This window comes from Rhipicephalus sanguineus, chromosome 3, assembly GCF_013339695.2.
Source record: "Rhipicephalus sanguineus isolate Rsan-2018 chromosome 3, BIME_Rsan_1.4, whole genome shotgun sequence".
NCBI lineage: Eukaryota > Metazoa > Arthropoda > Arachnida > Ixodida > Ixodidae > Rhipicephalus > Rhipicephalus sanguineus.
In genome coordinates, this window is record NC_051178.1 from 95966256 (window position 1) to 95992481 (window position 26226).

At 44.8% G+C, this 26226-nt stretch overlaps 1 protein-coding gene across 1 annotated transcript; it reads right to left on the reverse strand.

Annotated features, from left to right (window-relative positions):
* Positions 1-6043: 6043 nt before the first annotated feature.
* LOC125757850 (uncharacterized) lies at positions 6044-15384 on the reverse strand. Its single transcript, XM_049414060.1, has 5 exons — positions 15374-15384; positions 13132-13279; positions 10058-10225; positions 8807-8965; positions 6044-6223 (listed from the first exon to the last, which is right to left on the reverse strand). The coding sequence occupies exons 1-5, from the start codon at positions 15382-15384 to the stop codon at positions 6044-6046; spliced, it is 666 nt and encodes a 221-aa protein (XP_049270017.1).
* Between the last annotated feature and the right edge of the window lie 10842 nt (positions 15385-26226).

Below are 26226 nucleotides of genomic sequence, written 5' to 3' on the forward strand. Positions count from 1 at the left end.
ATTCAAAAAGTCCGTCGGGTGTCACGAACGCTGTTTTTTTCTTTGTCTTCGTTATGCATCGGTATTTGCCAATAACCGGATCTCAGGTCGACAGAAGAAAAGTAAGAAGCCGAATGAGACAGTCCAACGCATCGTCTATACGCGGAAGCGGGTAGACATCTTTCTTAGTAATGCTGTTCAGCCGCCGATAATCTACACAAAATCGCCAACTGCCATCTTTCTTTTTGACGAGAATAACCGGTGCAGCCCAAGGGCTCGCGGACTCCTGAATTACTCCCTTCTGCAGCATTTCTTTAACTTGCTCACCAATTATCTTACGTTCATCGGGTGCCACGCGATACGGCTTCTGTCGTATAGGGTGCGCTGACCCTGTATTTATACGATGGCGGACTCGAGACGTCGGAATTGGGGACGTCTTACCGTCTTGCGAGAAGTCGAACACTTCTGCGTGCTTGGTATCTTTGCTTTCTGCAGTCACAACGACGCTTGTATCGCGGAAACCCTCTGCCGGGCGGAGGAGGCTCGGCGCCTCGCCCGATTGCGTACTCTAGCTTCACAAGAGCACTATAAATCCCGGTATGATAGTCGACACCGTCAGGTCACCTACAATCCTGGTGACCTAGTGTGGTTATGGACTCCGGTGCGGAAACGTGGACTGAGTCAAAAACTCCTCGCTGACTATGTTGGACCGTTTGTTGTGACAGAGCGCCTTAGTGAGTTGAATTACAGGATTGCACGCCTAACTGCCAGTGGAAGACGGTCATCCAAGACCGAAGTCACGCATATAGCACGCCTGAAGCCCTTTACTCAGCGACCCTCCAACTGACTTCTCGCCCGGAGGGCTTCGTCTGCAAGAGGAGCAATGTTAGTGGGTCTAATCTACAGCGAAGGAGCAGCAGCGACAACAACAACAGAGTAGAAAGGAAGAGAAGAACGACGTGCAGTACTGGCTGACACGCCGTCCAGTGCCTTACTGCCTTACGAATAAAGCTCTCTTACAAACCTCGTAACAATATGATAGATACGGTGTGATATCATAAATTAATATGAAGATGAGTGCTTGCACTTTTTAATAGTATTACTTTAAAAAATCATGGTATATTATGCAAGAATATCTATGAAGATCTAGATTTATTGAACATTGCATACTACATTTCTCATGCTATGCCCCCAACATAAAATACACAAAAACGAAAAATAATCTGAGATATACAAAATATTTGCTCCGCAGATATTCATATTAAAGTAAAAAGTGATCTATATCAAAAATCGTATCAGATACCTTTTTTTTTGTCTGCCCACTGAAAACTGCATTACTCTATCAGGTTACACGATTATATTTTTTCCTCTATACATATTTCAAACACAGCAATAAAATAAACATAACTGAGAAGAAAATATACATTTGCTATTGATCCATAGGTATTTAATCAAATTACACTGAATGGCAGCAAAGAAAAGAAATTTGATACCAAGAGATAGCACTGAAAATGGCACCGAAACATCCGAAAGCATGGCTTCACCGCACACAATATAAATGTTCCAAACTTGAAGAAAACAGCCTTCACATTTTTATGTCTGACATTATCGAAACTGGTGGAACCATGGCTGAAAGGTCTAAGATGTAAAAAAAACTTTTTCTAAGGTTGGTGTGCGAGCAAAACAGGCGTTACGAGTGGCATTTGTCCAGTCGTCAAGTTTGTCATCTTAGTGCTTTTCTTTATTTTGTACGCTTCGTCAATCAGTAGGACATGTTCTGGATGTTTTTGTTTTAGGAGGTGTAGTCGTGGAAGCTCGACAATGCCCATATAGGCCAGCAGGAAAATGAAATTCACCATCTCTGCGGCCGTGACCATTTCTCAAAAACCATCATCTTTGGCATAAGACTGCTTCTACGGGATTTGCAACGACGCACACTCATTTTTGTTAACGCAAATCCGGTTTGTTACCTCCGCTGTCAAAAAGATGCCCAAAAGGCCGATTTTTGTTGTGACACATATCGCTTCACTGCGCATTACCACTCTGAGGTCACGGCCAGGTAGCCTTCTTAGGATGAACATTGCTCTCTACTGGCTGAAGGTCATATCACCAAATGTTTACCATATACTGTTGAGACACTACAAATGAAATATATAATAGTGCCAACATCTTCACTACACTTCAGTCGGAGTAAAAATCGATGTTCCAGAACGCGTTACGTACTGATCAACACCTGACTGCGATCCGCGCTCGTTCTACGGTTTTTTTTTGTTTTTTAAATCGAACCTTTGGCGCTTTGAGCGTTTCTGTCTATGTATCTATCTATCTAGCCGCCTACGTCTGGGTGCTCCCATGACCGCCTCCTTAACGTGCTGTGGGCCAAAATTGGCATGGGAGGGTAAGAGGATTTGATAAATATGACTGTCTGGTCATGACATGAATAAGGTGAAAATCCTGTCGAGTACGTCATAAAACCCTTTCCTCCAAACACGTGTGGCGCATACCCTTTTACCACAGGCCACAGTGTACGGGTATGTGCCACAGGTGACTGGCAGTTCATATCTACCCAGGAACTTCGAGAACAGACATTGGTAATTTAATTGAGAGAGCGTTAAGAAAAACCCTACACCGGCTTCTTTGATCCGACGAATGGAAAGAATCAAAATTGGGATCCCAGCAGCAATCGAACCCAAGCATACTGCGTGGCAGTCAGGTATTCTACCACAGAGCCAAGCCAAGTCTAATATACTGGTTTGGCAAAACAGCCTATGCAGGCGTAATGGCGGTGCAACGTCAATTGTTCTTATGGTGCTGGCTATCTAATTTCACAAGAAAGCAATATACACTACATATGTACTCCAACAATAGAGGCGACATATCAGATTAACGCCTGTGGCTCCAGTGTTGGCTCCGCTTTTATAGCAGTCTAATAAACATTACCCTTGTTTTCCTATGATTCAGCAAGCTATATTGAAGGGTTGTTCGACGCCAGAGGAATACATCACCGAAAGTTACGTAGGATATCCACATCATTGCACCGTAAAGTGCACGTCGTTTTGATAATACTGACGTATGTGCTCTAACGTGAGTGCTGACGTTACGGCACAGCATGAGTTACCCTTCAAACGCCAGTGTTGTCTACGTGACTGGTAAGCCAACGATGTAGACACAACTACCACACTTACAAAAACACGTAGGTGGACATCGAAATGCTTGGCTCAAAGCCATGAAATACAGCATAACAGTACTAGCTGACTGCTTCGCATCAAACCACTTCCCACAAGGCGTGGGATCTGCCAAATTGTTTACCGTCTGAACCATATTTGCACGATTTTATATCGTCCTTGGAGTCATTTTCTGCTAGAAACGACAGCAAAATCGCTTGTAGACGCAGCAGAAGTTTCCAAGAAAGAACACTTCTGAGAGAGTCTCCCTACCGTTCGTCTGCCATTTTTGCGAACAAACCAAGCGAACCGCTATCCGAGTAGCTGTTAAATATCGCTGCCGCTAGGGGAAAAAATCGAACTATGCAGGAAACGAAACATTGGTGCGTACAGAATGTGCTAGATGGTGTAACTAGTTCATAGGAGCGCTCGTACTTTTAGATTCTCGTTCGGCGTTCGGGTTACCTGTGACCAACGTTCTGTAGGCGCGGTCACGAAAGAGTTATTATACTGTGCTGCCATATTTTGCATCGGACCGACAAATTTCAGGTTCATATTAAAATAAATTGGGTAGATCTTGTGTTTTTTTTATTCGAAAATCAAAACTACTCCTGCGTACTATTTCCGTGGGGAGCCTTTTTACCGTAAGGCATAGAAGTGCCTGGTGTGGGTATGACGTTGTTGCTTTCTATTCATGGTGAGTCAGATCTACCGGTTGCAATCGGAAACGTGATCTCAGAGAACTTAACAAAATGGCTAAAAAAGCTATAAACAAGCGATATGCAGAAGACCCTGTCGCCCACAATAACGTAAAACACAGACAAGCATACATGTGTAAGTCCTCGCTGCAAACTTATGCGATCTAGCACAAACGATAAATAGCTTGATAAGTTGCTTCGCTAAAATATTGCAACTTGACGCTCTATTAATTATTTCAATGTGTGCAGGTTTCCCTTGGCACAGAATGACTCCATTGACAACGACGCCGCAGCACCAAACTTTAGATGCATCCGACGACGATGATAGCCTGGTTAACGTCTCGGTACACATTGCAAGTCGACAACGCTGTATCGTCTGCGCATAGCAGCGCCATATCGCTCTATTAGTTTTGTGCTGTGTGTGTTGAGCGCTTCCGTTTTCCTCACTAGTCTTAAAGTTAGAAGGAAACAATGCGTAGAGAACTTGTATACCGCGTGCTATCAGGTGGTATTCTAGTTCGTTTCAAAACAGTGATTGTTAGCCTTCAAAATAGGAACTACAGTGAAATCTGGGTAGCAACAGAAGCAGCCGCGCATGTTATTTCCCATGCGTTTAAGCTACTGCGTCCATCTTATATTAAGCACGTAAATAGCCCTAACTTGCTTAATGCTATTGTGTAATATGCTTGAAACCCATGCACTTTGATTTAGAGCACGTCAAGAAACCCTAGGTGATGAAAAATTCCGGAGCCCTCTACTATGGCGTGCCTCGTGCTTATTTTGTAGATTTGGCCCGTAAAAACCCAGCAATTATTAGCCTACTATTACATACATCGTTCCGAAACGTTTCTGAATTCGAAACGTTCGAAACGTTTCTTAATATTAACACTACCAGGGATGGAATGCACACAAATATCCGACAGTGTGGACGAGAGAGCACCCTCCGTTGCATCTAGAGGTAGAGCATCGGACGTGCAATTGGAAGCTTGTGGGTTCGCATACCACTGACGGAAAGGGTGCTTGGTCGTTCGCTTTTATTACTGTCAATAATAATGATAATATCTGGGGTTTAACGCCCCAACACCACAGCGTGATTATGAGAGACGCCGTAGTGGAGCGATCCGGAAATTTCGACCACCTGAGGTTCTTTAACATGCACCTCAATCTAAGTACACGGGCCTCAAACATTTTCGCCTCCATGGAAACTGCAGCCGCCGCGGCCGAGATTTGATCCCGCGACCTTCGGGTCTCCAGTCGAGTGCCATAATCACTAGACCACCATGGCCAAGCTATTCCTCTCATTTTAGGCCATAATTAGACTACAGTTAAAACAGGAAATAATGTTCTCAATGCTTTCCTTAGCTTAATTATCTGTTAGTTTCATTGGCTGTGTCTTTCACGAGGCACAGACACACGTTGTCACGTGCTAGACAAAATGAATATGCACACAATATGCTATGTTCCGCTTTAAATAGGCGATTGTGGTGAATGACACATGACAATATTAATCGGCCTATTTCATTTACTTGAATGCATCTAGTACGCATGTGTTGGTTACTGGCCAAAAGAATCTCAACTGCTCCCTGAGCGATGATATCCTTTTTCCCAGTCCTTTACAGATATTCGCAATGAGTTTGTACAGTGAGTGTGTACAGGCTACATTTGTTTCGGCGTGTTTGTCAGTAGTACCAAAACTATACACACTATAAAAAAGACACAGCGTATGGTCACTGCAAAATACCACAAGAAAGCTTAAGCCAACGTAAATATTAACGGCTATACAATAATGTTGACGATGCCAAGGTTCATGTGGTCGTTACTTGAAGCTTCAGCATGGCGATAATGAAGCGATAAATGTTGTTGCAATACACGTAATGAAGGTTGAAATGAGAGGTTTCGGCAAAATAAGAATACAAAGAAGGCTAAAACATAATTAACACACGGAAACTTCGCTAATTAGTGCGTCCACAGCGTAAAAATGTACTAAAACCGAATATCCACTTCGGGTTCATGGATTAACACACCAAACGTGGCACAACACGCAGCGGCCACCGACAGTTTGAAGCACAGCGCGTGTTTTGTGTGTGCCAAATGGTCGCCATTTGTGGCAGCTGGCCGTAGATAATCGCCTGTCATTGATAGATTCACGGCTGATAGTGGGCGGACGTCGCAGAAAAGACGTGCACGTTCAAAGATGTTCTGTCAAGGAAAGGGTCCTCCGTAGAGTTTCGTCATCAGAGACTGCACGGCCGACAGTATCTCGAACTTGCCAAAATTAACAGTCTGGCCAGCGTAGGTAAAATTCCCGGCCACGTTGTCATCTGACAAGTTATCCAGGACGACGCACTTGTCTTGCCCGTAAGCCTTGAGCATTTCGTTAAGCTGTAAGCGAACGCAGCGTCATATGAGTACATTGCAAACCACTTTGCGCCCTTCAAGTGACGTCAAGCAACGAAAACACCCTTTGGAAAGCCATAATTAGCTGATATGGGAGTCTAAGATTGTGACGCCTTCCCTATTATCCTTCTCAGTTGAGCAAGGGTTAATGATCCACCCGAAACATACCTTAGGACATGAGGGCGTTATGTTAAGCAAAACGTTGATTACTGGGAGGCTTTAGAATAACCGCATTTCTTAACGATATCTACAAGCCGACAGTATAACTTACGCACATGCTGTAATTCCGCATTGTTTGATTATGCATGACATGTTTAATTGTGCACTGAACGGCGGCTGAAGGTAATATGGCTGCATATACCAATAGCTTGGTATATGGCCGTGTAGCAAAGCACTCTGTCTTTACTATGCTATGGCTATGTGTAGGTTAAGTGTGTGTATGTGTGTGTGCGTGTGTATGTGCGTGCGTGCCTATGTGTGCGCGTGCGTGCGTGTGTGTGTGTGGCATACAATCCTTCGATGTTCATGCGAGTAGATTTCCTTCGACTGGTAACCTTTGTTTCAGTTTTTCTAGTAATAAGGGTGTTTCAATGATTAACAAGCGGCCATGATATCGGTGTATCGTGCTTGATAAAGACAACAGCATCATGTTAACATGTTTTGAAGTTATCGTTATCACGCATGCCCATTAACGATCAAATCGGCAAACACGCCATCGGAAACATTTCTTAAATGTGTTCTTCGCTCTTACCTGTGATGCATAATTAGCTGAGCTAATAAAGCAACGATGTTATTTGACGCCTGAGGCTTGGCTCGATTGTATTGTATGCGCGAATGGATAGATATTTTGATTTGTGAAGATGTATTTTATCTCAAGTGCATGGGTGTTGGTTTTCCCTAACGGCGCTTCGTACGTAAGATCGCTGCGTTTCCAGAGAGCGCGTGTGCAAGACTTCTCCTCATGCGCACTATGCGAAACGCAGCGTTGTTACATACGCAACGCCGTTACGGACGCTACGTACGCAATAATAAAACTTGCTATTGCCGACAATAATTTCTGCACGGCCTTTCCGCGCACCTTAGCAAGAACACTTCTACTACTAAGACATTCAAATGCTTCATCATCGGACGCGGAGTCTGTTTTTTTTTTATTTCGTACAACACTGCAGACAGTAGTACAAGTAGGAGAGGGTGTACATAAAGAGACACACAAAGGGAAAATATCATAAATTACCGCGTAACAAGGTTGAGGTGGATGACAATGAATTTCACTCCATGATTGTTCGCGGGAAGAATGATTAGTAATACGAGTTACTTCCTGCGAACAGAGTCGATTATATACAGAGATTATTTAGAGTAGCCGTGGTGACAGTCAGAAGGAGGACAATACGGTAATGCGTATTTCACAGGCTATCCAGGATCCCAAATCATTTGCCCAGATGCGGGAGAAGGTCATTTGGAATTGCTGAACGAGCGCAGGTACCGCCGTAGTGATGGCAATAGAAAATTCATGTGAAATCTGCGAGGAAATACGCAAACGGAAACAATGGGTCGCTGACTCGCTTACGAGCTTAACAAACAGGGCTAGTATTGGTACACCTTTCTTCATCGTGGCTTTAAAATGTCACCAGGGGAAACAATGCATGCATACGTTATTGGTCGCTCTGTAGTAGTTCACGTAATAAGCCCCATATGTGCTTTGTCGCCGCTTTATGTCGAAGGACCTGGCGAGAAGCGGCTCCTTCTAGGCTGGGCTCTTGACCTGCGTCTCCCGACGAATGGCAATGGCGGATTGCTAGTTCAGTATCTGTATAAAAAGCTCTCTTTGTGAACTTTTAGTGAGGCTGCCTCTCGTACTTCAAATGTAACATTCCACTGCGAGCTCTATAAACGTCTAAGCTTTATGAAATTAGACTTCTTATGCGGTCCAACATTTTGCTGAGTTTGACATTTAAGATTGTCCTTTCCACCATGTACGCGTGGCCGCTGACTGCACAATAGTTACAGGACTAGACTTGCCTGTTAGTTTTTCTAGGTTTCACGTTCCGTAGCAGCTTTCCTTTATAATCTGGCTTCCATATTTTATTTCTAATTCATGTATATTTCGTATTCGTTATCAGACATATGCTTGTTTCTGCTACTTGTCTTTTCCTTTATTATATGTGTGGTCTTTTCGTTATTCTATACATCGTAGCAATGCTGACGATCGTGAAGAGGACAATATGGTACTGTGTATTTCACAAGTTATTCAGGATCCTAAATACTTTACCGCTGTATACAAGATGTAGCAAACTCTTCGGAATTTTTTCATTCACAACTGATTCACAACTATTGTGTACACGGCAGCTGGAAAATATTGAGGAAGCGAAGAAATTTAAGTGCACTATTAACGCAAACTTATCTCGCAGCTTCCATCATTATTGTGGCAATGAAGATACAATATAGTTTAGCGTAAATACAATCTTCTGTGAACTAATAATGCCGGGACATCGTAAAGCTCTACACATGGTATATTCTTGCGAGGCTATGCTCCATGGCACGTTTCACCTCGTTGCTTGTATGACATACCTTGTATGACAGTGTGTCACCCGTGTCGTATGCGAAGAGGGTTAACAACTTGCCGTCGCGAATGGAGCGCCAAAAGTGCGAGTAAGTTGTATTGTCGAAGTGGTACCTGGTCTGCTTGTCTTCTACCGGGTACTTGTTATTGCTTCCCGGGGTTGTGAACTGCAGATACGTTTGCCGCGCAGGCAAACAGAAAAAAGGATGATTCAGGTGCATTGCGGACAAGGCACGCGCTAAACAAAAAGGATAAGGGTTCTTTGAAAAGCCAGCTGGTACCTGTTACTTGGACGGAAACAGCGCATTAGCACACAATAGGAAATATTAGCCATTACTAAGCCAGTATAAAATAGTTGGGGTTTAACGTCCCATACCCACGATATGAATACGAGAAGCGCAATAGAGGAGAACTCCGGGAATTTCGACCACCTGGGGTTCATTAAAGTGGACCTAGATCTAAGCACACGGGCCTCAAGCATTTCCGCGTCCATCAAAAATGTGACCGCCGCGGCCGGATTCGATCTCGCTCCCTTTGAGTCAGCAGTCGAGCACCGTAACCACCAGAGCGCCGTGGCTGGTCATTACAAAGCCAGCAATAGTGCTAATTAATGCTGGTTTTTATTAACGCTGGCAAGCCAGCAATAGTGCTAATTACTAGACAACATTCATAAAAACCTGCTTTAAAATGGATGCAATAGATACAGAACTGTCAAGTAAAGAACTTAGGTTTCGTGCCACAAAAGTAGATCAGTAGTAATCGACGTAAGGCTAGTTGCTGCCTAGCGAGGTATTAAGTGTACAAGGTGCAAGACTTGAGAAGTGAAAAAAGAAAAGAAGGCAGAAGGAGCGCCAAGTTCCAGCGTAGCCTTTGCACTACACACCTTTATTATTTACGAAACGTGGCCTTGACCACATTGTATACACCTGTCAGAATATTGAGGCCACAGATATCAGTCAGCAGTCAACATTTCAGCCAACGTTTCAGTCTACATTTCAGACATCAGTCAACTGTTTCAGGGGTGGGAAGCGACTCTGCCCAGCTCTGACCTAAAGAGCAAGCAAGAGTTCATTGAGAGAGCATAGTTGCAGCCACCTTTGTGAATGGGCTCTTGAATTAGTTTTCCAACCAAACCCTGTTTTAGAAAGAGTGTAAGTAGGGAATATTATTATAATTATCTTGGATCGCATAGTTTCGAACGTCCACATTAGAAAAGAGCACGCGTTGGTGAGATTTTCGAACGCTGTGGCGGCACTCACTCTTTGCCGTCCGTATCGTTGCACGTCCTCGTCGTTGTGGACTTCGCTGACGAAGTCGATGGGATCCGCGCTGCTGCGCATGTAGTTGATGGATGTTGTGACCGAGAAGCACAACGATTGGCGGTTTAAAACCTGCTTCCAGTGTGGGAATTCGCCCAGTATGTCCAGCTTTAAAAGACAAAGTGAAAGACAACAAGACGTTACCAGCAGGTATTTCAGGCGCGGTGTTTTGCGAAGAAATATTCAGACACCTTCAATCAGTGTTAACGCTACCAACACGCAGCGCACCCTGGCATTCGCTATCGAACGCTACGTTGACGGTCACTATGGTGATTATTATGACAGTTATAGGAGCCGTCTGCGGTATAAGGCAGCGGCAAATTATAGCTTAGCCTATTTGGCCTAATCATGCGTTACTATTTCTATTGCGCGCGTCTAGAGGTACCCCCTATAGACGATTTTTACGTCAGACGTATGGGCGCCGCCACCTTGGGCTGTTGAACGAATGTTTTCATTATTTTTGTATGTCGCGTAGTGAATTATTGATGTCATGAAACGTCGTATGCACCAAGCCAACCGTTTTCATGCGTAGACGTCCACCGTACCGATACTGTTCCTTTTGCTGTGAAAAATACAAAACGACAAGGTTAAGAGCCAAATATGGCGGCACCTGAAATCTCCCGGAAGGTATAGTCTCAGATGAGGAATTTCTGTGTTATTATTCAAACATACCAGCTCTAAGTTTTGTCAATACCTGCGACGTGGCAACCTCTGGTCTGACAATCTTGTATCTGCTGCGTTTTCAGCTGTGCCCCTTCAGTGCTATCATCTTATCTACCCTTGAGAGCGCATCAGCGGAACTTCTGGTCTATGTTACAAGCGGTCAAAGCACGTTACCTATGCAGAAACGTGACGTATGACGCAATTGCTAAGCCAGCACGTCGCGGTCGACTCTCTTTATGACAGCGCTGCTGCTGAAATAGTAGTGCGAAGCGCCAAGAGGCACGGCGTAGGTTATTTGAACCCCGCGTGACCGACCACTTACATTGGCACGATAGCGAGAAATAGCAATACTTATGCAACGCCTCGTCCAACCGTTTACTGAAATGTTTCGCGGCTGTATGACGTTATGACTTAAGTGTTTGCTAAAGTCACGTGAAACTCTCGCGTGTGACGGCGACCGACCGCAAGTTCCGCTGCCGTTCTCCGTAGGATGCAGAATCATGCTTCAGTCTCTCGTCCAGCAAAAAACAAAAGCAAGAACAGCATGTAGATGGACTAGACATCTTCACCTTCTGTATCATCCCTACAGCGGCAACTGCGCACGCACACTGGGACTCGCCCAACTTTTTAATGAGTGGCGACGATCTAGAGGACAGATGTACGCGTGCCACTACATGTCTGCGCGCACTGCTGGCCCAAATTCACTGATGAACGCTACGTTTCATTGAATCTTCATCACGTTCGGCCTCCTACATCGACTACATTCCTCGACTTGTGTCGCCTACCTAAGCAGGTCCTCATTATAGGCCAAGTGCTGTACACCACCGCTCCTGCCCGTCGCTCTACGGCGCGAAGGTTTGACGAGTCAATCGAAATGGCAAAGCAGAAACTAAACCATGTGCTCCAAATGGGCATAATACGCCCATAGTCCACCTCTTTGGCCTTATCATTCAGTTAGTGCTACATAGCAACCGGTATACTGTGTTTTGTACCATGACTACCGCGATGCCAATGCTCATTTTGTCAACAATAGTAATGTGCTATAGCTGACAGTTGGTTGTTTAGGTCTCACTGCGATAGATCGAATACTTTTTATTATAGCGTGGGTTAGGTAAAGCCCAAGATCAAATACGCAAGCATCACGTAGATATACGAGCGCCACGAGAACTCAGTTTGCCTCACTTGAGGGCGAATACTTGAGGGCGCTTGTGAGCCACATATCGTGGCTCATATTTTCGCAGCTGCTCATTGCAAGGCGGCGCGTAGCGTCGGAACTCTACCAGCATGCAGTGATGTCATCCATCTACAATGATATCGCGAGTGCCCATTCCGCACGGTTATTTCCAGCAGCTATATGAACTTGTCAGTGGATGCCCAAAAATATTTGTTCAGGCATTCTCAGGTGGAGCTTTTGTACAACAAATTGCCATCCTTAGAGATCACTTCCCCCTCAAATATTCACGGATTTCTACCACAAAGAATATTGTGCAAAGAAGAACGTTGATAAAAGAGTCGTGCTTATCTGACGCGCAATTCTGTTACTGCTATGAATTAACTATTATTCTAGCACTTATTCAAGGTCCGTGAGTTCGTTGTATCTTTTGCAAGGTTCTGTAGAAAAGTTCTAAGTTGTACCAATACGGTATATGTCACCTTTAACAGAAGGCTTCGTATTTAAATAATTTTGAACCCCAACACATTGCGAGCTTAGAGGGGGTTGTTACTCGTATGGGTGAGACAGCACTCACCCACAAACAAGCAAAGGGAACGCACGAAACAACACGACATTGCAAATGCGCTGAAATATTATTATAAGGTACCGATGACGCTGTTCATAGTTTAATTAAACCTCAAGCCATCGGAGCCTACACCACATACTTCGTACAGCGACTGCCATGCAATCATCTCCCCTGAGATGTTTCACAGTTGGGTTCATAAATCACCCAGCGCCATGCTATCGATGAAGCATCCGTGACGCCAGAAGGGTGCTCCTTCGATATAACTGCGGAGACACCATGGTGCGTGCTCGTAGACATTGCGTCAGGCGGTGTGTCGGCAATCCGCAGAAATCTTCTCCATGCATGAAGTCTTGCATTCTATATTTCCATTTTCGACTGCAACATTCCTGTGAGTGAGCCTCAGATGCTAAGCAGCTCTATGTGTCCATAGTCATTGCGTAATCCTTCGCTCTGGGTTTCGTCACAAACAGTGTGCTACTTTCCATCGGTAACAAGGATTAAATAAGTAACTTCATTATAGAAAGTTAATAAACACGATCAGTAATGAAATAGCCAATGCAGCAAAGTAAAACTAGCAGTTATAAGGTGAAAACAAAAGGACGCTTTCCTCACCATTCCTCGGGTGCCTGGAGCGACTGCGTTGAGGGGATTTGGCGGGGAAGCAGCTTTGTAGGGAACAGCGTTACCCCCCGCTCGGCCCAGGATGATATTGTTCTCGTCGGTGGTGTTACTGGTGCTTATCCCGACTACGTCAGCGTCCCTGCGCATGACAACCAGAGGAAAAATTACAGAGAGAAGTCAAAAACACGCTACAAACGGCTAGGCGTCATGAACTTCATGCACACTTAGGTGTCTAGAAATGCAAATATTCGCTCAACGTCTACCTTTAAGCGAGCGTCAAGTGCAGCTGAAATCGCCATATTCTGCGTTTCCTTTCGGTGCATTCTGTTCCGTCTTGCTGCGTCACAATATCAGAAGGCCAACAAGGGTTGGCCGTCCACTTCCTTGTAGCTTATGTACATAAATACATAACCACGATTGTCTGCTATGAAAACATTGTCTTCATACCTGCACTCCTCCCCCTCCCCTACCTTCAGCACATCATTCTCAGCTACCGATGCGCGAAAATAAAACATAAAAATGAATATCAAAAAGGGGCCGCTCTTACACATGCCATTCAATCTGATGCCACATCTCTAGCGATGCAACACATGCGCCGAATGCGCTGACAACTGCATTGTTGAACAGCCTGAACCGATTGCCATTCACGCTGCGATTTGCACACGACAAAGAGTGACAGTGGTGGTCATTTGATTCATGCATTTTGGAGGCTTCAAAAGTCAGCAATGACCTCTGTGCGCAAATCGCGTTACTTGACAAGGCGCTGATGTTTTGCTCTGAGAGGCCGCGCTGCAATCAGTGAAAGTTATTTCATTTTCGAAATTATTGCTAAAAATGTGGCATTTATTTCTATATAGAAAATTGAAAATATATTAACTACGTAATTTGATAATTGGATGCGGCGTGGGGAAGATACTCCGTATTTCACTGGAATAAAAAATTCGGCAGATCTCATGTGCCGTGGGAATCGATTTTATGCGAAGCATGCGCAGGAAGGTGATTCTGTCGCAATTTTTCACATTCAGCAAAACGTTACGGAATTACGCTAGAGAAATCTGCGAATGGTACACGCACACATATTTTGAAGAGTCCCCCATGTGTTATATTGTCACGGGGTACGTGACGTCGACGAAGAAAGCAGCCGGCGTGTCGAAGGTGAAACTTTTATTTGGCCGAACTTGTGGCCGGGAAAAGGAAAGTCAAACTACAGCAATACACACTGTATACTGATAGCGGCGAACAGAGCGTCGGCCGTCGAAAAACTGACGAGCGATGAAGCGCGTCGGCATTTGTACATGTGCCGTCGAATATTCCAGCGTTATCGCTGGTTGTCGCGCATACTCTAGAATAAGCTCGAGTGTTCGCGTCTTGCGCGCAATCTTAACAAAACCATCTACAATAATCGCGAAGCTTCTCAGACAATAAGGCGCGGTTTGCGCTGAGCGTTGCTGACAGTCGTTGTGGGCGAAAACCGAATACAGTAAAAGTGATAATAAGAAACGCACGTGGCAATATAACCAGTTGTTTACAGTCGCTTGACGATGCCAACAGCAACACAGGTGTTACCAACACGAGACGCAGTAAGCTGATTGTAGTGCTTATATTCTTCAATACTGGCTAGCGCGAATTCGAATAGGACAATGAAGGAACACAGATGCGCAGGACAGACGCTACTCGCAACTAAGCTTAATTCAAGGAAAGTTTCGCTAGATATACACAGCCGAGTAGCACGCGCAGGTACACTGCACGTACAGTTGCAGTTGTTAGAGTTGCGTTAGATTTGTTATGCTTACACTTATCCGTTATGACAGAGAACGCACGCACGCTTCACGAACCCGTGTGCATGCGTGGAAGGGGCTCTTAGCAGTTCTTGAATAAGGTCATCATCACCGTGATAAATGAGCACCAGCAGCTGGACAGGACTTGTTATCAGATCCGTTCGTGATCGCGGCTACGAGCGGTCTAAGTGTAGTGATGTGCGAGGTATAGTTAAGCTGGTGGAAACCGCGGATGGCTTTACGAAGAAATGATCTATGATGCCTCCTGTCCTGGACATGGCACCGAGGTCTTGTGATGCCCTGTCCACATCGAAGTCGTCTTTCACGGCGTCTAAGAACCAGGCGTTGTTGGGTTTTGATAATTCATTGCTGAAGTCCCGGGTAATCATGAGGGACATGGTCCTCTCGACAGAGTTATTGTACGAACCACTGACCCCGATTTTTGCGTAACCCACGTGGTCGACATTGCGGACCACGTGGACGATAGAATGGTAGCCCAGCGTCTTGCAGGGGTGCTCTGTCTTGAGCTCCCAAACTTTCCTTGCCTCGGCCGCTGTGGTGTAGTGGTTATGATGCCCGGCTGCTGACCCGAAGGTCGCGGGTTCGATTCCGGCCGCGGCAGTCACATTTCGATGGAGGCGATATGCTAGAGGCCCATGTACTGTGACATCTTAGTGCACGTTGAAGAATACCAGATGGTCAAAATATCCGGAACCCTTCAATACGGCGTCTCTCATAATCATATCGTGGCTTTGGCACGTAAAACCTCAAAAATTACTAGTAATATCACTTTCCTTCTGATGCAATGTGTATGTTCGCGGTTACTGCGTTGAGACTCGGTTATCACCTGTGGCACATACCCGCATACTAGATCATCTGTGGCACATACCCGCATAACATGAACTCTAGCATGCGGGTATGTGCCACACGTGACTGAGGGAAAGGGTTTCATGACGTACGCGACAGGTATGTTGCGTTATTCATGTCATCACCAGTGAATCGTGTTTCGCCATGGACTCATCCTATGCTATGCAAATTTTGGTATATTACAGCTTGTGGAGACGACCGGGAGAGCGCCCAGACCTAGGCGGCTAGATAGATAGGATAGATAGATAGAGAGAGAGAGAGATACGTAGATTGAAACGCCCAAAGTGTCTGGGGTTCGCTAAGAAATGCTTCGCATTAAAAATATCAGCTTTCTAAGGTCTCAAGCGTGATGCCGTACCTCAACACATCGGAAACCATTGACTCGGGTACGCGTGCGCTGCCACCAGGCCAGACGGCTGCGGTGTGAATGTACACCCAGTCGGGTTCCAGGATGGGCTCACTCGCGGCCCGGAAGGCCTGCGCACAGATAGCGGTGGAAGCCAGAGAACTAAGAGGCCTGAAGCTCTGCTATAGTGGCCACTTGGTTATACATTGCCTTTCGTAATAGCACTGTACCACCTCGTTTTGATGCTTCGGTGTTAATATTTATATATGTCGAAAGAACCAGATACAAACAGTTCTCGGTTTGCGTGTCGTGTTGTGCAGGTCCACGTTTATCTCAATCTCACAAAGTTAATGCTAAAGACAATGGGATGCTTGATTTTTCGAGACCAGCTGCACGAAAGTGCCACGAATGCATTCAAAGTCCCATAACGCATCAATTAAAACAATCGTAAGAGTTGACAACAGACTAAGTATTCTGACGCTAGAAAAAAAATGAATACACATGTAGTCGGTCGAGATCACATACTAGGCTACAAAGTTGCGGCAGACTACAAACAGAGGACGCACTACACTGGAGCATATTTTCCACATAATATTGTTATAAGAGCAGTGTCCTGCTAGGCTTGTGCATATGTTCTAGCAAAACCAATCTAGCTAACTGTGTAGGCCTAATACAGAATATATAAGGCATCTACTTTTCATATCAAGCAGCTCCACTACATCCATGGAACCGCTCTATCACAGTCGGTCTCGGTGTAAAACAAAGGCGGGAATGTACAACTGATGATGTTGTGTACATAAATATGAACACGTGATAACGTCATGAAGCAATGATGAATACAAAAGTTCGTCATGTATTGCCCTTACAATACAACAAACTTGAAAAGACGGCTGAGAATTTCCAGGTGTTGGGCTTATGAATACAATTTTGCTCAATTCGCGATCAAGCGTATCTGCGGCGACGTCTCTTAAAGCCATAGTGTCTTCTTAGGGAGCATTATTCGTAATGATCAAATAGGCGAATTTGTCAAGGCAGGTCTCGGGGGATGTAATGTATGCAGGCACTTTGCTAATATAATTTTCAGGTGCACGCTCCAATGTCCGCAGTTCCCGGAGATACGGAAAACCGTTTGACACACAGCTGAACAAGTGCATAGATGGCTTTTGAAAGCTATTGACATCAGGCGCTGGGAAGGAGAGATTTTCAGCTAAAAAATATTTTCCAATATTACAGTCAGTCAAACGACGTTGTTATAACAATTGAAACGAAATCGAACCCTTCGCAATTGGTTTATGTGTTCTACAAAGAGAAGACTACGCTACTGCTGGTTTATTGACGACATGAGGGAGGGCTACCGAATGGCATATTATCTTAGCCACGTACAAAACTGCCCATATGTTACCAGCACTTGAAGTGTTCAGTGTGTACGTACCTCTCCGAATGATTTGGCACGACCCAATATCCTGGTGTCCTGAATGATGGTGTTAATGATGGCGAAGCCATTGAAGTCGCTCATCGTCAGCTTCTGGCTGAAGTTACTCCGCAGAGTGTCACGAAGTGCTGTCCGGAATATGCCGCCATCCCACAGACTAGCCCTGTAGTATCGACAAGAGAACAGGGTGGCCCCGTTAGTGGATTCACAAAAGACGTTGCCTCAAGAAAGGCGGACGTCGGAATATGTTGATAGCTTAAATAATGTCTGTTGTATGATATACAAGGTCGGAAAGCCGGTATCAATGCCTTTTTTGTAAGAAAACATTGATAGATGTAGAGTAGGCTTTGCAAATTCGAGTATTCCCATTCTTCTGCACTTAACGCTGAGGACGTTACAGTGTCATTTGTGTCAGTATGTGTGTGGGTAATTGTCGAAGTTGTAGCTGTCTACGCTGAATCACATTAGTGGGACACATTAGTGGTGATATGAGTTATGTGGTGAAATCCCCAATGCTTGTAAATATTTACATCAGGCGAGTTCGCTCACTGTCTGTGGACGATGTGGCAGATATCAATCTCTGAGTCGTATCAGACAGCCTCTCAGATGTATCAGCCAAATTTCGGGAAGCACTTGAAATAGCACAGCACGGTCACTATGAATATGCTCACGTCAAGATACAAGAGATCGTCATGAAGTTTCTGTAGCTATTCATTACGTCTAGGTAATGCAGTGTTAATGCAGTGGTAAGTATCTGCAGTGTTAATTTTTCACGTTACTTCCACGAGTGCTAAGCTGGCTACACCGCGAACACTCTTAACATATATTAAGCCTACAATCAGAGTTGGCAAATGGCTATAATAACTCTGCAAGCAAGACCAACATTTTTTAAATGAAATTCTGACGTCACAGATTTCAGCTTAGGTCTCTTTTTCTTTTTTTGCGTCGTCGCTGGTGTAATTGTACAAGGTTAGCCTTTGTTGTTCTATACTACAAAACATATCCGTCTTTTCCGATAAAAACAAAACCTGCCCTGGAAGAGACATCGTATAAACGTACACGATTGCCGCTACTGGACACAAAAAATGCACGGCATACATCACCACCAGTATTTTGAACCTTTCTTTTGTCATTCATAGCTTACTAAGCGTCTCAGAACATCATGAGCACGGCTGTTTTCTAGAAGGTTACTCTATTGTTACAGCTAGAATTGTTCGTTTGACTTTAGCATCCTTCAAACAACTGCTGTTTTACCACTTGCATCGCGCGAAACTCACATGAGCCGGCTGAATGTGGTGCCCCAGATGCCAAGAAACCAGCGCGAGAGAGGAAAGTAGCGCTTGCTGATCTTGACGTAGTTGTCCAGCGCCCTGTACGAGCCAAGCTTGCGCCACACCGCCGGTGTGTCATCGTAGTACAGTTTGGCGACGCCATCTGTAAGACCCGCAAGCACAGCACATAGGAGGCCACTTAAGAAGCCTCTCAACAAGCGACGTGGCAAAAATAGCTGTAGTACGCGAGTCCGAGCTAACTCGAACTAGACTAATTAGAAAATAGAGCTGGAAAAACACTCATTAATCAAACCACCGGTAGGTGTGTTCTTGACCACCACCGTTAAGCACTGGAATAATTATTACAACATTTCATCGCAGATTTCCACTCAGTCTTTTCGCGGTAAAAAAGAATATTTACTGGAATCAGCGCAGTTACAATGCATTTAGTTGTTCACCAAATATACAACTGCCTGAACAAAACATTAAATCGCTTTAATAAAAGACAGTAACTCCGCGCTTGGCGAAAAATGCGCGAAAAAATTCATTCTTTGTCGCCCGTAATACCATTGCTCATTGAAGTGATTTGTAGGGCTTTGATTCGACCTCTTGTCTAAAAATTTTAAATATGATACTGGTGTACTTGCAAACGTCCAAAATGTGTGGAGGGCAACTATGCACCTATTTCTCATATAGTGTGATTTGTAAAATACTTCAACCTCTTCTGTCAACACCGACATTGAACCTTCGAAACTAATTTACGTTCTCTTTGACACCGTACCTTTGGAAATGCCTTTTTGAACGTTCACGGTCAAATGTATGAAGGACGTGTCGTATTTTATTAACTGCAGTTGTCTACATTTGTCGGCCTTCAAAGAGCCTTGAATACCGCTTTCAATAACTTCCTGTTACAAAAGTTAAAGGGGCCCTGCAACATTCTTCCAAGTAACCATCGAATGGCTTCACTGCATGAGCTTAGTGCCTCACGAATCGACCGCCGCAATAATTTTTAGAATACATCATGTACGAGGGAAGCTACTGAGATTGGTCTCATGCTGTAATCGCTTTCTCTCTTCTCTCGTCCCTACGGACGCGCTGGAAGCGAAGCAGGGTGAGATGGCATGGTGGAAAAAAGTTACGTCACGCGTGTCATGGCCTTGAGCACTTTTTATTTTACTTCGACGCGCGGTTTACATTCAGTGTGATTGGGAGCGCGTGCGCGGGCACGTGGCGGCCTACCGCGGCGGCCGCAGTAACTATGCAGTCCAGGATGCTCAAATTCAAATCAGCCAATGACCGTGAATTTGGGCATATGGCGAGGTCATTTTAGGTATATGGCACCATTTGTAAAAAGAAGAGGGAACAATTTCTTGCTCACTTTGAGAATTGATTGTAAAGTCCACGCCGCGTGCTGCGCTATAATGTTTGGCTCCCATGTTCTCAGGAGTCTCGACTACTGATCGGCAGCGTTTTCTGACCATGCTCAAACAGTGTGGCAGAGCCCCTTTAAGATACATATGCTTGCGCATAATCCCTTCTCTCTACTTGAAACGTTCGTATTTCCCATCTACTGAATGCGTCCTTCTAGTGCAAGGGTAATTTAACATATTATGGTAAAATCAAGTTGAAGCTTCTACGAAAGATATAAAACCTGTGCGTGCGTACGTGTGTGATTGGACATGTATGTATGTATGTATGTATGTATGTATGTATGTATGTATGTATGTATGTATGTATGTATGTATGTATGTATGTATGTATGTATGTATGTATGTATGTATGTATGTATGTATGTATGTATGTATGTACGTGCTGTGTGTATGTGGGTATGTGCAAAGCACGTACAAATAGAGCCGCCGCTCACCCATTCGCTTCTTGTGTTCGAAAATCAATGGCTCCTTGTTTACTCGATAGGAATACACGAAGAATCGAATGTACACATAATCTGTACACTGCGGCGTATTGCGGGGAATGGTGTTCTGGAGGTACTCGAACACACAGATCAGAGTGAACGAACCTGCAAGTGAAACGACAACAAAAAGTCACAATATAAAACAGTGGTGTGAAAATATGTCTTTAAGAATATACTGATCAAAACATATGCCTTTTTATAGCCCTTTAGTGGCTACGTGCGCGGCTACATTGAATGTGTGAAAAGTAAAGCGGAGTCAATATTCAAACTGGAGCACCCAAAACGCTCTTTTTTTCTTTCTTGAAAACTTAATCAATGAACAAGTGTAGATATATCTAACAACTGTCAGCGTTGCCAGCAGTACATTTGTTAGATTATGCACAGCTCAAGAATAAATGGTTGGAAGATCTCAGCCATCAAAAATTGGGGGACCCTTAACCTTCGCCTTTAAGAGTTGAACGCGATAGCGAAATCCGGCCCCCAGTGCGCACTTCAACCACTAAGTGCATACTTATTAATGTGTGCTGTTACGCACACACGCGTACACAGACATACATGCGCGCGCTATGTATCTAGTAGTAATGGTGCAGGCACTGGTACAGGTTTTCGATTTAAAGCACTTCCCTGTGCTAGCGTCGAGTCGTATTTCTCACAATGCCTCACAGATTGCAGCACATTAACTAATGTTTACTGTTTGCTTGATCAACGCCTCCTCTAGAAAGGAGCATGGCCTCCGAGATGGCGGGGACGCCGTGCGGCGACCCCGCGATCTCGGAGGCCATAAAAGGAGACGTTGGTTTGATATGTTTTCTGCTAGATGGACATAGTTGTCCATGCTTGGAGCTCTTTGAAAGTTCGCGTGTGTTTTTAGCGGCGATGGCTGCACTTTCCCGGCTTTTTTCGAAGCATAGCGTCGCGCAAAAAATGTAGTTCGGTGGCATCGCCAATGCGCCTACAAATCGCCGAATGGGCTCATTTTCGTCGTGACGTTTTTATGCCCCGATTGCCCACTATCAAAGCAGATACAAGCAAGAGGTTATAGCAGCGACAGCAATACGATTCGGCCACAAGCCTCCAACATGGCGCCGAATGGGTAGCTTCGTCAAACCTCCGACAGATGGCACCAATTTTGCATAAGGTCTATATAATAACATTTCCGGTTTTTCGGTAATAGTTGCCAGGACGTCTCCTACAATCGTTTACAGCATACTGACGGGAATGAAGCGCAAATGCGCATGTGCACTAAGGTTTAGGTGACCGTAAAACAACCCCTGGTGGCCAAGGGTAATTTGAGGTATCTCGGTGCGGTGTGCCTCGCAAGAATATTTTAGCTTTTGTCCGTAAAACAGCCGATTTATTTCGCCTAAATAAATCCCATAGCGTACCATTACATGCCGTCTCTGCCCACCGGGCGTCTGCTCACCGGGAGTGGAAGATGCCACGTTTTCAATCATCTGACATCAAAATACTAGCTGATAGAAGCGGTGCTGCTGCGGAAAGGGCCAAGCAATCGAGCTGACAACCCGCGCGAAAGTATTTTGTACGTACAAAGCAGCCTTAGTAGAAGCGCCGCTAATACATGTGCTTAATGTCACGGCATATATTGTAACTTTTCAGTGTTTGCATGCTCCGAAGAAAAAAAATATATCCTCCTTTGGTTGTTCAAGGTTATTTTGGTGGCATTTTATTTCGTTTATGATATCGTTTACTGCGTTAGTACATGCCGTCATATCACTTTGTCCGTCGGGTTAATTGCTACTTGAAACAACACCGCGAGGAAATTAGCATAATAACGAATAGTAGGATTATTGTATTACATAATGTTCTAGGCTTCGGAATCAGTGGGTCACCCGTTTCTTGTGGGTGCGCAGCGGGTAAACTTGCGGGAAATGGTGAGTATATCACGATTCCCTGTATTCACCGAAAGCAGAGGCGATATTCGGTGAGATGCTCTGTTCGCAGTGAACGCAACCGCAACAAATAACGCGAAATATCACGATTTATGAATAGCACTGTTTCGAGGCATTTCTAAATAAGCACATATAAACTAACTGAAGCACTGTCATTAACATGGTCTGCTACGTATTTCCTCTTCACAGTGTAATTACAACTAATATATGTCGAAAGTTCATCTTTCGTGAGTACGAAAAAAATTGCCAGTAGCAACTCAACGCAAGCCTCGCCAATGTAGGCAATAGAAAACGAAATAAGCTCACAGTGTCCGTTATGTCTTCACCTAAGACAACTCGAAGGCGAAAGCCATCTTCCTTTTCTTCTCAGTTGTGTATTAAGGAGCCTACATGACCGGCCGGTCATGTAGGCTCCCTAGATGTATTGATCCCCGCAACCCCCGAAAGCTTTGAGCTTCTAGCATGCTTTCGCACTGCCTCCAGGATCGGAGGCACCTACCTGGTTTTGCCCTGCCTCCGTGATCATCCCACCTCTGACCAAGCTACAGTGTCATGTGATAACGGTGTGGTCTTATACCACAGGAGCGAAGGAACTAGACGGCAGAACCGCAATCGACACCAGCAGGAAACACGAGTCGTTGCTTCACGTGCCACTGCCAAGCGCCGTCTTTATTTCCTTCCCTTGAGGTCGAACGCTCTCCGGTTTTGTTCGCCGCCCAAACGAGGGCGCTACAATGACATTATGTGGCGTTACGTCAAATGACGTCATGCCATAATTTGTGAGGGCATGATGATGTCACTGTCTTTTGCAATATGTGACGTCACGACGACGTCATATGGTGACGTCATCACGTGATGATGATTATTTGCACCACTCGTCCTCAACGCCGCAAGACGCCGACGGTCAAATTTCGCATTTCACGAGGCATATAAGGCGTTGGCCTTAATAAATTCGGATGCGTTGACGCGACTATGAATTCGTAACAAAACGCCTGTAGCAGGGGGAATAAACACTTATGGAACGTGGAGTCAGAACAACAAAACGGCTTGTTCTAGCAAGTTTGCAGCTTAAACCCTTAGCAAGCATGCATCTTGGGCTCGCCTGCACACGCAAGAGAACGGTACACGTTGTAGCGAACGGGGTTATTGAGGAGGAACCGCATATGATGCTACCTTCTGCAGCCCTGGCGGGATAAATGCTTAGCGCTGAGGATCCCTTAGCAACGTTCTTGTCGTGAAAACAAAAGTCAGCGAATATCAGTACGAGGTATCAAGCTACTGGACAAAACTGCAAAAAATTGTGCCGCCTAAACAGTATAATGGACGGCAAGCAATGCATACATGCAATTGGCCGTTACGTGATTAAGCCTTCCCCAACTGGAAGCTAGCAGCGCCAATGCTTCCAGTGATCCCTCCATGCGCTTTCACGTGGCGGAGATGGACGGCGCTTTTTATCTCTGCTTGAGGCGCCACCGGTGGCAATCCTCGCATGCTTTCACTTGCCTAAAGAGCATACGAAGAGAGGGGCGATGTTATCGATTTGGACATTATGCCGAACATGACGGCGATGGCGAATGCAAAACTGTGCGCCGAGCATCCATATAATTGCTATCGCAGTAAAACCGAAGCTTACGCCCAATCTTATTAGCTACCAAATATTCAAACAACCATCATATGTAATACTCAACAAAACGTATAGTGGTCTAGTTCATTGTGTCTAGTGACCGCGGGGAATATTTGTTTACTTACGTCGGTCGTAACTTGGTGGAGGAGCTTTGAAAAGAGAAAAACGAAAAGCATTATGCACAACTGTGACTAAACATAGAGAGCTTGCACAACATAGGCGCCACGCGGTATGAAAGAATAAGTTGATCTGGCCATTGTTTTCGGGGCAAGCGATCTTTTCGAGAAGCTGCACCCGCGCAAGTCATAGATGATGTATAATATTGCAACAACCGGCTCCTCGCAAGTAAAGTTACCGTATCACAAGACTCTCTAGGGACTGGTTTGTCAATAAATAAAGTCTATGCGAAAAATACAATGTTTATTCACTCGTGCATATCACGCTCTTGTTTCTGACGGCCAGTGGCTTCACTAAGGCCATGTCATTAAGCGTTCGCAGGACTGACTATAGACAGATGTAGCTTATGTCCGGAGAGGCCCCGCGTAGACGACCGAAGCGCAGCAACCGATCACCTCCGCGACGAAAAAATAGTCCTGCTCATATACTCGCCAATGTTCTCGGAAGGCGGGGGCACCCACCGTTCGGCTCGTGAGGTCTGTCTGGAATGAGTGCCCATTAGTGCAGGTTTGTGTGCATCCAGCTTTCAGGAGAAAATGCCGCGGACTTCTCAAGTTGTATCCGACTATCGTCCCTGCCAACACTAAGAAAACTTCCCCCACAATCTTGTACTCAGATTTCCGTGCTTTTCCTAATGCCTGAAAACGAGAACTTAAGTCACTATGCGGAAATCTTGGTTGCATTTGAGCCAGCAGGATACATTGTGGCTGTAACAAGCAAAATTTAATATTATTGCTTAATGGTACAGAATTTTTAGGTGACACCATTGTAATTCGACATTTTAGAAAATGTCGAATTACAATGGTGTCAGCTGCGCTTCAAACACGATTATTAGACGAAGGCACGTGCGAAAGACATCTTCTGTTGTGCGTGTTCATAAAGCAATGAACACCCTTTCGAGATGAACTTCCACCAGCTAGCACAACTTGTTGGTCTATTACAGCTGGAGATGCGATACGTAAACTGAAACCTTCCGCTCGCTAGTTTTGGAAGAGCTTCGCACATCATACTGGTAGTGTTTCGAATGTGCACGTTGCCAATATATACCACTGAACACGTTAGATGTGGTTCAGAACTTCTGACATCTTTGCACTAGAGAGCTACAGACTGGCTAATCAGATAGCGTTTTTCGACGCTACATGCTTTCGAACCTTCAAGCGTCCTATAGATAAACACTAACAGGACAAGAAACAATTTCCTGACTGTACGTGTTTTCATTACCTGTGCTTTAATTCATGATAAAAAATAGTGCAGTATTTGCTGAGAAAAACAATTTGGCGTATTTGGATATGTAATACAAAGAAACAGTTCCTTCGCGAGATAAAAACTACACTGCAATTTAACGCTATCCCTCCAGATGCTGTGGCCTTTTGCTGTACGAGAAATAATGATACCGTGAACACAGACTCATTTCGTGTATTCATGCCAACATGGAAATTGATGCAGGCTGTGTTCAAGCATCCCGAATATAGAGCAAGGTAATGTCATCCTTCTGTGTGTGCTTTTTTTCGCTCAACAGTCCAAGCTTCCACACAGCGCGATGATATTCCTCACTTCTTTCTATAAATAATAAAAATGGTACGATTCTTTGTCCGGTCAGGGATATCACCAAGCTAAAATAACACCGCTACCCGCTAAAGCGGCCGCTCGGCATGAAAAGGACCAGATGTTGGTCTAACGCTCATGAGTGACAAACTAAACCATGATGTGGCGCGCAAAAGAAAGTTTTTGGTTAACATGAAGAGCTCTTGACAACAAAAACAATCTGT